Below are 13,200 nucleotides of genomic sequence, written 5' to 3'. Positions count from 1 at the left end.
TTTTTTTTTTTAGCAGCCCAATGACATCAGAAGAGGAAAGGCTCCAAAAGTCAGGAGATGTGCCGTCTCGTCCCATCTGTCCTGAACAAACAACTAGCCTGTTGTTTTGAGTCAAATCTCCCTGGACTGCATTTCCTTCTTTATTAAATGACAAGTCAAACAAGGTCCCGAAGAGTTACTCTCAGCTCTCAACTGATTCTACAACATTCTCCTGTTTTAAAGGTGCTGGAGGAAATGGCAGAGAAGTTATTCTCTCTGAATGCTTTTTTTTCTGGTGAGATGGTTAGAATCATCTGCCATAACACGACTAGATCAAGTAACACTTGGTGTACCAAAGGAGGTTCCGCAAACTTTGCATTTCCCATTCCTATAAAAAAAAAATGACCTGAGGGAAAGACAGGGAGATCTGTAAGAAAGGAGAAAAAAGAAGGCTCACCATGGCCATTGCAGTAGTAGATCCACTTCTCTCGGTTCTGAGTTGGAGTCATGGATTTCTTCAGCGCCGCCTTTTCCACAATGGCGCTGGGATCCTGCCTGGGCCCCTTTTTCAGAGTCCTCGAGCTTTTCCGGATACTGCATACTACTATCACCACAAGCACCAGCAGCAGGAAAAGCACAATCATCCAGGGCAAGTGCTCATTGATATCAAAATGCTTGTGCAGGTTCTGTCTGGGATGGCCCCTCTTGGGGCTCTTGATGGGTGTGCTGGACTTCTCCCCTCCGGTGGCCTCCATAGATGGCAGCAGCTTGAGGATGTGTCGGTGGTGGGGGCCTTGCTGGTGGCTGACTATCTGGAGGCTTGGGAGGGTCTTGTTCACGCCTTCCTCCCCACTGGCTGAGCTTGTGTTGTCAGGGACTGTCCCTTCTTGGATGCTACTCAGTACCTTTGGTCTAACAGAGGCAGAAGAGTTGGATTCTGTTGAGGTCATGCCTAGAAAAAAAGAGTAAGGAGCAGGGAAGAGCTTTTCCATATTTGGGATCTATATATTGCCCTACTCTCCCTGGGCAGATAATCAAAGAGAAGAACTTTGAAGCTTAAGAATAAATTATGTTGCACATTTTCATAAAGGCCTTTTATGAAAAGCACCTTTATTTAGAAGGTAAAATTTGAATAGCTAAACTCACTTCTTGCACAAAAAGCAAGAGCACACTCAGGGATCCACTCCATCTGAGTGTCCCATCTTGAGTGGAGAGATGTGTGTTCAGTGCTCCAGTCAACTCTAAATTATTTTGACTATTCAGAAAAGTAGTTCAAATTTAATTTCTTTGTTAATTCTCCTCCTTTCTTTAGACTCTTTCATGATGCAATGATGAGCATATTACTAAGATAAAGAACAGAGATCAAATATAAATCCAAGTCTGATTAAGTGGAAAGTTTGGTAGAACAGGTCAGTGAATAAAATAGAGCAGAACTTTTTTAGCACCTGTTATCAATAGATTAAACCAGATTGGGGCTGACATGAGTGGACTTCCTTCAGAGAAGCTTCCACAGTAGTTTCATTAAGGAGTGTAAAAAATGGGAATTTTGAAGCCCCACGGACAAAACTTGGCCTTGTGTCATTCCCTGAAAAGGCTATTCAAACTCTTTCTGTCTGTTTCTTTATTCCAAAATGGCAGATGTAAAAAGGTTCTCCCTATAGAGTTATGGTAGAGGGCAAATATCTTTACACAGGGGAGTTTTCTGGGGAACACAGCTCTAGTTGGTTATCATCTCATAAAAATTAAATTCCATCAAAAGGATTAAAAATAAAGGCTAACTCCATATTCTGCCAGAGGTTCAAATGGAATCTCAGGAAGACTTGGATATTTGATGAGGGGCACAAAGTTAAGATCATTGAAAAAAAACACTAAGTTATTCTTTTCCTGATGTGAATGCTAGTCATCTTCAATCTGTTCTATATTTGCTTGTCTTCTGAAGCTTCTAACTTTCCTTTACATTCTTTGCCCTACCTTAGATTCATTGGTTCCTTCCAGATGTAATGGCAATTTCTCCCTTTCTCTCTCTCTTTCCTTCCAGTGGTGTTCACCCAGGGTTATTCCATGTTAGAAAACAATCCAGAAGGAACCTTCAACACTTAAATCACTCACTTAGCAAGTTTGAAACTGAGACCTGAAGAGGTTAAGTGACTTACATAAGGTCATATGCTGTCCTTATTTCTCTAGGTTCTTATTTTTCTAGCTTGATGTGACCTAGTTTTTAGATATTTGATCTCTCCTAATAGAAAAGTCCTAAGTTTAAATGTTTCTAACAACTCAAAAGAAGCCAGATTTAATTAGCCACAAAATGAAGGGCTCTTCTCCAAGGGATGACTTTGGAATACACAAAATGGAGAACACATCCTTGATACAAGCCCCCTCATGGTACCTCCAGGGGGCTCAAAGCTTTCCTCAAAGAAATAATCCATGGGGTTAAATTACCTTTGGGAACATAAGTGGAGGAAGGGACTTCATGGGATTCCATGTGCTCAGGGCGTGAAAAGATGGCTGTGCCAGGGGAAGGCGGGGCAGTGCTGGAGGCCAGGTGTGTGCCACAGACGTTGTCTGTCTCCTTGGTCCCCAGCTTGATCACCACCAGGTTCTGACTCAGACAGTCTGTGTATGTTTTGCATTTCATCACACTAGAAGGCACATCAGAGAAGGTACCCCGAGGGCACTGCTTACACCGCACGTCCTCGTTCTCTGTCCCTTTCTTCCGCACACCCCAGCCCACAGGACACACTGTATGGGGTGCGCAGGTACCATTAGACTGGAACGTGCCGGGTGGGCAAGTGCATTCTCGGTCAGTCAAGGCAGCACAAGGTAATGTCTCAACCATTGGCCGTGGGCATGGCTGACTACAGTCATGGCATCTCTCTATGCCATTTTCATGCCTGGTAAAGGTCCCTGGAGGGCAACTGCTGCAAACTCGCAGGCTTGTGTTGGTACAATGCTCGGAGACATAGGTTCCTGCTGGACACTTGTCACAGGTTAGCACCTGGCCAGTTGCACGGTCAACATGGCGGTATGTGCCAGTGAGACTTGGGGCCTTCGGTTCTGGCTGAGCCGAGGTGGTGCTAAGGAATCCAAGCTGAAAGAAATAAAAGGGGAAGGGAAAGGAACAAAAACCAAGAAAGTGTTAAATAGGAAAAGGGGAGATGAAAGGACCAACAATCCCAACATCACCACCATTATTCTTGTTAAAGGTCTGACCAATGCCACATCCACTTGACGCAATAACCTCAAGATGGTAGGAAGAGGGAAACGAAGACTTGAGCCGCACATTAGTGCCTGATTTACTGGCTGTGAGGCTTTGGTTCAGCTGACCTTTGCCTCAGCTTCCCATTTCCATCTGTAAAATGAAGCTGACAATACTTCTCAAATTGATTATAAAATCAACTGAGCTGGGCGCAGTTGCACACGACTGTTATCCCATCAGATCGGGAGGCTGAGGCAGGAGTTCAAAGCCAGCCTCAGCAATGGCTAGGCACTAAGCAACTCAGTGAGACCCTGTCTCTAAAAAAATACAAAATAGAGCTGGGGATGTGGCTCAGTGGTTGAGTGTCCCTGAATTCAATCCCTGATACCCGCTCCCCCAGCAAAATATCAATTAAGAATATGAATATGAAAGCACTCTGTGGATAGTATTTTAAAATGGTATATATGGGCTAGGGATGCAGCTCAGTACCATAAACTAATGATGATGATAATAATGATGATGGCAGTCCTATATAGAAGTAAAAAAAATCCTAAATGTAAGAAGAAAATAAGTGAATAGTTGTCTTCCTTTCCCTGACCCAAATGTTAAGCTGTCATTTCTCAATATCAAAACAAAGCAACTGAGAACCAAGATGGCATGTATTCAAGCCACCACTTTCCTAGCACCATATTGCATGGTCAGGGTTAACCTGTAGACCTGGCATGATTTTTTTTTTTTTCAAAGCCTTCTTCTAAATGAAGTTAAACTTCCTCTTTTTTCAAAACAGAGGCAGGCCCTTGGCATTCCTGGTAATGTGCTTTAAATAACAGGGTTGATGCTTTTATATTCACACCCTGTTTATACAGCCTCTGAAGCCTGCAGCTGCTAGGTCATGGGCCTGCAGCTACGAAGACCCGGCAAGAGGGACTCAATAGACATTTCTATTTCTTTCATAGAACAGAAACTTCACTCAGCAAAAAGGATTTTAGGCTAGCTTCAAGATGAAAACTCTAGGGGAAAGCAAATTATTTTTGTGGTACTAAATCCCAAGGTCCTTTGAGAAGTGGAGGAGTAAGAATAGAAAGCTTTTCTGCAGTAATGAAGATTGAGAGGTTCCAGCAGTTCTCACTGTCCTCTATGAAATGGAGAAAGTTGGTAAGAAAACAATAGCTGCCTCAAAGTACCAACTACCTGCCCAGGCAAATTCATGCTAAATTTACCACTGTACCAGTAACTAAGAGAATAAACCTAGATTTTTTTCAAAGTGATTAGAGTTCCTGTCTTAGCATCTTGACACTTCATCCAAGGTTCAGTTCCTTCCCTGTCCCAGAATTTAACTATCTGAACCAAAATTATTTCTCTTAAATTTTTCTTATCCCAAACAAACCTCCAGTTAAGTGACAACAAACACTTTTTGGCTTATAATATTCAGGTTTTTCTTTAATCCGAGACCAAAAGAAAAAAAAAAGTTTCACTTCATCTTCTTAAGCTTAATTTGATGATAAAGTCTGTGATGTCTTCCCTTTTTTCACTCCTGGCTTTACCTTTCCTTTTCTCACCTCTTCTACTTAGAAAATCAGCTCTAGCCACCCTCTTCTGAGCACAGCAGATGCACTAGGTAGAGGGAATTGTCCTGTGGAGGCCAAGTTCATTTGGCAGGTATACCAAGAACAAGATTAGTTCCAATCACCCCAAAACTGAAGAAAGGTCAAAGAAGTTTCCAGGACCTCGGCTGCATGCTACTTGGAGCTCTTTATCATGTAACATCAACATGCAAAAGCAGTTTTATATAGCCACAGCATCCTGGAAAGTTTGAAAGATTTATAAGGTAACCAAAATGAAAGCAGGCAACAGAATCTGAATCCTGGCCTGGGAGTGGTGGTCAGGGATGAACACTCTGATGTGCAGTGTGACCTAAGTCTGCCTCCCTTCCTCTGTGGAAGGCTTGGCAGTCAGCCACACAAACACACCAGGAGGGTGGCTTTGCAGAGCAAGCACAGGTCATAAAATGGCACTGTCTATGAGTATGCATGGGGTTGGGGGTAGACATCTGATATGGTTTAGATATAAGGTATCCCTCTAAAGTTCATATGAGACAATGCAAGAAAGTTTAGAAGTGAAATGATCTAGTTATGAGAGTTTTAACCTAATCAGTGCATTAATCCCAATAGAAATTACTGGGTGGTAACATAGGCAGGTAGGGTATAGCTGGAAGAGGTGGATCATTGGGGAGGGCCTGCCTTTGGATATGTATATATTTAGTTCCTGGCAAGTAGAATGTTCTTTCTCTCTCTCTCTCTCTCTCTCTCTCTCTCTCTCTCTCTCTCTCTCTCCCCCCCCCACCTCTCTTCCTCTCTCCCTCCTTCCTGGTTCTAACTGGAGAGTTTCTTTCCTCTACCACATACTTCTCCCATGATGTTCTGCCTCACCTCAGGCCCTGAGGAATGGAGTCAGCTATCTATGGACTAAGACCTCTGAAACTGAGAGGCCCAAAAGAAACTTTTCCTCTATAAAATTGTTCTTATCAAGTCTTTTGGTCAGAGCATCAAAAAAGCTCACTAAAACAACTTCCTACAGCTGTATATATCTCCCCCAGAGTATGCTTTTCTAAATTTGAAATAGGGGATGGTAGGTTCTCCATCAGACTCCTGACTACTGAATTACCAGGTCTCCCTAGCATTATACAAAATCTTCCTCCAAACCTCACTGCACCTATACTCTTACTCATGCTTTGAGTGGACTTATCAGTTCTTGAGTCTGAAAATGAACCTTTAAATTACCTCATACTAAAGGTTGTGATTCCAGCTCCAAAAACCAGCTGACACAGAACAGATGCTTTCACAGTCTTGCCTGGGCTAAACAATAGAAATGAGATTTGTGCAAAAACTAGACTCTACGAATTTACTGGACAAATATTTCTTGAAGACCCACTATGCATGTGCAAGGCACCATGCCATGGGTTGAAGACAGAATCTTGAGAACTCTATCTCAAGTGAGATGCACAAAAGCTACAAAAACCAGTGATCAGCCAAAACCAAGATTGTTGTAGAGAAGGAAAAATACAGAGTTCTGTGAGAGGGCATTGATAGGCACTTCCTAGCTCAGAAAAGTTAAATGTTTTGAAGAAGCTTTCAAGGATGGAGAAGCAGAAATTAACTACAGAGGAAAAGGCAGAGAGAAGTGGAGGGTATCAGGCAGAGGAAATTTCAGAGCAAAGGTGTGAAGGATAAAGAAGCTCAGATCGGGAACTAAAAAGCTAAGGCTCTACCTCAAGATGCATCAGAGTGGCCACGGCTAAAGTTGGAGAGACTCCAAATTTTTATCTTAACTTGAAATGCAATGGCAAGTGATTTTATGTTTATATTGGGGGGAGGTGTAATCACATTTGTGAATAAAAAGTATCTGGCTGCAAAGTGGAAGGTGACAGTGGAGGTGGACAAGAAAGTGCACCTAGGAGGTGAGAGCCTAGGTGAAAGTTGATGGTGACTGGGACTAGCATGGCAGCCATGGAAACAGGGAGAAAGTAATAGATTTGAGGGCTTCGGTTGGCTGGATTTGCTCAGTGGTTACTATGGAGGGGAAAGAGGAAGAAAGAGACATGGCTTTCAAACTGGACCCAAAAGAACACTGGACGAGACACAACACATAGGACTCCTCCTGGACCAAGAAGGAGTAAGAGGTAGGTTCCATGACTCTCTACCTCTGCCTCAAACAGAGCAGCTCCACTTTACCAATTTGCTAATGAGTCGTCTTCCAAATGAAGAATTCATTTGAAAGAGAGTTAATTCCTAAAATGATTCTGAAAAGATCTCTTTTAATTCTAAAGTCAAAAGCTAAATGCATCTATGCTTCAAAGATGGAGGAACCACGCCAAGGAAGTGATGGCAACCTCTCCTTTGTCTTTACAGAGACAGATGGCACCTAAGAGAAGTTATTATAGTGAGATCTCTTAGTCTACTGCAGACTCCTGATCTACTAGCTTTTCCCACTAGCCTGGTGGCAATCCCTTGGCTTCTAAGAAAATTAAACATAGGAAAAATCATTCCTAGAAATGATCCTGCAGGTGAAGTAATGGGTAGTGAGGATGAGGTGGATCAATTTTTAAAAACAACATTTAAAGCTGGGTGTGGTGATGCACACCTGTAATCCCAGCAGCTCAGGAGGCTGAGGCAAGGAGGGTCACAAGTTCAAGGTCAGCTTCAGGAGTGTAAAGAGGCCCTAAGTAACTTAGGAAAACCCCATCTCAAAATTGAAAAATAAAAATAAAAAGGCCTTGGATTAGCTCAGTGAGAAAGCACCCTAGGTCCAATCTCCTTTTTTTTTTTTTTTTAATTATATTTAAGGTGCTGAGGCTTAAATGTATGTGTGTGTGTATCTGTGTGTGTATAAGCTTAAGGATGGTCTCCATATAATATCAAAACAAATTTAGATGATACCTAAAGCTAATGCAAAGGAAAACAGGAGACATAGTCATTGAAAAGTGGAGAGTGGGGGCCAGAAAACCCAAGGCTGGGTCCAACCTAATCAAGATCCTTAATTCTCACATTGGTGCACAGGTTAGATATACTAGAACAGAGGTTCTTCACCAAAGCCTCAGGCCTCAAATGCAGCAACAAAACTACCTGGGAAGCTTTAAAAAAAAAAAAAAAAAAAGAGTTCATATGTCTAGTCTCATACACTCAGATCACTGTGAGCCTGTAATGAGACCAAGAATTTGTTTGTTTTAGCTGTGGTTTGTTTTGCTCTCCTTATCATTTTGATACCCAACTATATTTTGGACCCCAGAACTAATCCAGGACCCCTCTGGCTCTAATCTTCTCTGATTAAAAGATACAATTTGGACATAGCCCAATCCCATCTCTGTCAGAGTGACTGCTTCCAGATCTCTTAACCAACCTAGCACTTTTAATTATCTTAATATTGTTCTTTATTTATATTTTTATAACAAATATAAACATTCTTGCATTAATTCTATCAATTAATGGGTGTAAAACATTTAACTCTCTGCTCAAATTCACTCAAATCCCCAGAGAGGCCCAGACTTAATTTTAGTGCATATCTTTCCAGACCCTTTTCTGAGTATCTACACATAAAACATATGGACATATTTTAAGTTCACTGTTGCTGTTGCTTTAGGTTTTACTTTGTTTTTGTATCTAAAAGGGACGGGCTATATGTACTGTGTGGTGATATGTCTTTATTCAACTTCTAATACTGCATGAAATCTGCACATCCGAATGGTAGACTACTTCATTCTCTCTAAGGCCAGACCTCCTCATCTGTAATGAATATGCCTTAATTCCACCTGAGCCCACAGAGATCGCCTTCTTGTCAACGCATACATTTTCCTATCTTCTATAAGTCCCACCCAGTTTCTTTTTTTCCCTTCCTATTCCAATAGCAGATGCAACCATGCTGTTCAATCGGTTGAGAATTGCTTTCTTCCAGATCAAAAGAAGTTTCAATACAACCAATAACTTGAAACCTCTCTCTCCATTCTCTCTTTCCTATTAGTAAGAATCTATCATATATGTATTTCCAGACCATGTGTGGACTAAATCTGGGGTTAAAAGAATATCTGGGCAAAGATTTAGAAAAGATTTATATTTTTTTCCAACCTCTGTCTTAAAATCAGCAGGATGTTGGTTTACTTACTTATTAGCAGGTTTGCACTAGGCTGCATTCAACTCTAACCTTCTATGTTGTGATTATTTATGTCAAGTTCCACCCTCTTTGTGAAGCCTTTAGACACCCAAATTCCACACACTCCTAAACACCCAGATTCCAAGGAGATGAGCAAACTCTTCATCACATTTCCTGTTTCTGTTCATCATATTGGTGCCTAATTACATATTGTCTTGTAATGGTCACTGATGGCCCCATAAGTGTATGTACTTATCTTCCCATAATGATTATAAGCAGCTCAAGGCCAGGGACAACCATGTCAACTGCATTTCCTTGCTTGCTCAACCACTTCCATAATGAAGATGGCGGAAATAATAAGCAAAGCATCCTCTGAGCCAGGGGCCAGCAAACTAATTCCAACAAGCCAATTATTCTAATAAACAAGTTTAATGGAATCCGGATACTCATCTAGGTATTGCCTATGGCTACTTTCACGCTATGTGGGAGAGCTGGGTAGTTGCAACAGAGACCATAATGGCCCACAAACTCAAAAGATTTAGCATCTGGCCCTTTACAGCAAAAGTCTCCCAATACCTGCACTGTGCAGTCAAAATAAATGTCAAAAATACAGAGATGAAAAGTTCACAGGAACCCTCAGACCTCCTCTGAGAGCCTAACAATGAATGCTGGGGTTATGCTCTTCCTTTCTGTACCACCCGCTCCAATTCACACACCAAATCGGATCCTCATATCCAGCTTAAAATTCTCAGTGGCTTCCCACATGACTTCGGATGGAATGCAAAATCATTAACAGAGTCAAGACCCCTCTGGAATGCTATCCCTGCCTGCCCCTCTCCAGTGGAAAAGTTTTACAACCTCCCCCACCCCCTTTTTTTCTCTTTAAGACTACCAGAATTTTCTACATTCACATTTATGGGTTTAGTTTGTCTTCCCCTGTGGACCACAAGATGCATGAGGCTAATTTTACACATGGGTCCTATCCAAGCCCCAGAAGACCTGATTCATAGTCTACTTGACCAGCGTTTGTTGTCTAAATGAATAAATTTGCAGACCATGAATAACTAGAAACAGCAGATGAAAAGGTGAGGGATGGTTGCCAAAGATAAGCAAGTGTATAAAAACAAGTGTGAGAAACCCCCAAAGTCTCTGCAGTGTAGTCACGTAACATGAGATAGTAGCCTAGAACCCATCGGTGTGAAGACAAATAATTCATTTCACGTCCAAAAACAACAAGGACATCACTTTTAACAGAACCACTGCTGGCTTACAAGAATTACCCTCTAAATGGTATTTAAGATGAAAAGCTAACGTACTGAAGAGTTAAAACATTTCCCTCTCATTTTTTAAAAGAAGATTATACTAACTTGATGCTTAGAATTATAAGCAGTGTAATGAGATTATTCTCCAAAGTTAGCTAAGCTCCTTCCTAGTTGAAACTTCAGAACACTTATTTCAAAAACAATAATGGAGGAAGGAAGCAAATATCATATACTATCCCAAACCATACATGATGTAGGAATACAATAAATATTGCATAATTAGAAAGTAAAAATCAGAACAAAACAAATCCCAAAACAGGGAAGAAGTCTCTGTAAATAAGCAAGTGTAAAGGCTTCCAGAATCTCATTGCTTACCCTGGTGACCCAAACCACACCTGTGCTCTTTCACTTACACTCCAGGGCACAGGGATGGGCCTGACTGAAGACAAGAAGCACCCGGATGCACGGACACACGCCAGAATGCTGATGCCTACTCACTCTTTAACAATACTTATTCTGTGATCTCATCTTTCAAACAAACAAAACTTCCTTGAAGCTTATGATTACTACATATGTATATGGTTCTTCCCCCTATCAAATACTAATAATATTTTAATGGGAAATGAGCAAACTCGAGACAGTGATAAACTTTCACTATTCATAATAGATGAGCAAGGAGATTGCCTGGGAGATTGCTGTAGAATATTTTTCAATGCTGCATAAAGCTAGTATTTTTAAGAGGAAAGTCAGTTACTGTGGAGATTATAAGGCAACCAAGTTATTCCTGTGATGGTGGCTATAAAACATACTAACAGATGACCAAAAGGCAAAGGCCAAGTTTGAGGTTGTGGCTCAGGGGTAGAACACTTGCTGGAATGTGTGAGGCACTGGGCTCGATCCTCAGTGCTACATAAAAATAAATAAATAAAATTTAAAAATATGGCATCCATCTACAACTAAAAAAAAAATTATTAAAAAAAAAAAAAGGCAAAGGCCAGGCAGAGCCGGATACTCTCAAAATTTATGGCAACTTTACCTTAAACATCATATTAAATCAATAATATCAAGACACAGTCTACTTGGAATTCTCCATATTTAAAGGGAGAAAAAGAATATATGGTAAGGAATGCTTTGAGGACAAAGCTTTCACAAATCACAGGCAGAACAGTCCCCAGTTATGTTATATAAACTTGGTCAGCTCTCACATTTCCTACTATCCTCTCGGGTTAAAAAAAAAAAAAGGCTTTGGTTGCCAGGGCAAAAGCAAGGACTGCTTTTAAAGCTGGTGAATATAGAGAATGCCATGGTTAGAATGTGCTGACTATAGGACCAGAGGGAGGTAAGCTCAGGGGACACTGGGAAAGGAAAAACACAGGCAAGACTACAAACCCCATGCTGCTTTCCCAGAATCTGCAATGCAGAGGAGCATGTACACCCTGTGCTCAGTCACTGGACCACACCCCCTCGTCTCCCTCCATCATCATAGCTATTTCTAAGACCTCTACACATAGAGATGCCAAGAGCTGGCTGCCCACTTCCTTAGTCACTAAGTGGTAAGCGAGTTGACATCACATACAGGACAGTCGGCATGGACAAGGGGATGCTACTCCATACTCACCAAGGATTTATAGAAAAGCATATAAACCCAGGCAAAACCAACTTTTCCAGCCAGTGTGGCAACTCCAGCATGAATGTATAAGAAAAAAACTATTTTAGCCTAGAGTGCACCTGGAGTCCAGCTCTACTAGGAACTGGTTGAATGTGATACTGGGATATAAAAACATATATTTGGTCTCTGTCCCTGGTTGCTGGCACACAGCTCCTAAACCCTTGAAATATTTAAAGTGATAAGAGTGTTTTTGCGTGCTAATGAGATGATTGGTGGCTGGACACCACTAGACAGCTTCAGGATGGGGTGTAGCCACCAAAAAACTGAGGCATAATTATAGAGTTGGTACTTTCAGCTCCTCCCTCCCACCCACCCCCACCTCTGTGGAGGAGCAAGGGGCTAAAGGTTGAGTTGAACAGCAGTGGCTAATGATGTCATCAATCACACCTACATACTGAAGCCTCCATAAAACACCAAAAGAACAGGGTTCAGAGAGCTTCCAGATAGCTGAATACATGCCTGGAGGGTGGCACACCCAGGGCACTGGGCTCCCCGGCCCTTCCTACATGCCTTGCCCAATGTAGCTCTTCTATCTGACTGTTCATCTGTATCATCTGTAATATCCTTTAACAATAAGCCAGTAAATATAAGTAAAGTGTTTTGCTGAACTTTGTGAGCCCACCCTGGCAATTAATTGAACCCAAAGAGGGGGTCATAGGAATCCTGATTTATAACCGATCCATCAGAGGCACAGATCATAACCTGGGACTTTCTGTTGGCATTTGAGTTTGGGGTCAGTCATGCGGGACTGAGCCCTCAACCTGTGGGATTTGATGTTGTCTCCAGGTAGATGGTATCAAAATTAACACTACCAAGTGACACCATCTCCAGCTGGTGTGACTGGAGAATATGGTGTCTGGTGGGAGAGCAGGAAAAACACTCTAGCCTTTTTTTCTAACCTTAATAATGAGTAACCCTGGCAAATGGCTCAACCTCTGTGTCTCCACTTCCTTGATAGTAAAATGGAAGTAAGAATAATACTTCCTCTTCAAAGACTGTTTTGAGAATCAGAATCACATATGTTGGTCATTTTAATTATCAGTCTCACCAATTCATTACTTTATTTGAGCTTCCCTTAGAATTAGATAATCTTTTCACCCATCCCAATTAAGATAACAAATGTTCGGTTCCTCAGAAGTGTATCAAAAACTCCAGATTTTAAAAAGCTGCAATCCTGAAACACACCCTCCTGAATTATGGAGCATACTACAGAACAAAAAATACAGGATTCACGGCAACAATTTAAAAAGAAAAACAAGGGACAATTTTCAAAACAGATTTAAAATTAAATTGTGGTAAATAGCAAATGAGAAAGCACAAGAGAGGAGAAGAATTTACTATTAATAAGTACACTTTAGAAAACTAGAATAGCAATTAAAGAGGCATTTCCCAGGGTGAGTTTCCCTGATCCAGTCCTCTAAGATGTTAATGATTTTATGGTTTACAAAAAA

The 13,200-nt window shown here is 41.3% G+C and overlaps 1 protein-coding gene across 1 annotated transcript in view; it reads right to left on the bottom strand.

Moving 5' to 3' along the window:
• Nucleotides 1-13,200, bottom strand: part of Tnfrsf21 (TNF receptor superfamily member 21) — a 68,777-nt gene that overhangs the window by 44,986 nt on the left and 10,591 nt on the right. The window contains exons 2-3 of the mRNA XM_076858612.2: nt 2,419-3,067; nt 437-931 (exon numbers count right to left, since the gene is read on the bottom strand). Of these exons, the coding sequence (XP_076714727.2) occupies nt 437-931; nt 2,419-3,067 (1,144 nt within the window). The remainder of the gene's footprint in view (nt 1-436; nt 932-2,418; nt 3,068-13,200) is intronic.

This window comes from Callospermophilus lateralis, chromosome 6, assembly GCF_048772815.1.
Source record: "Callospermophilus lateralis isolate mCalLat2 chromosome 6, mCalLat2.hap1, whole genome shotgun sequence".
Lineage (NCBI taxonomy): Eukaryota > Metazoa > Chordata > Mammalia > Rodentia > Sciuridae > Callospermophilus > Callospermophilus lateralis.
The sequence above is the reverse complement of the archived record's forward strand: the minus strand, read 5'-3'. Positions and strand labels throughout refer to the sequence as shown.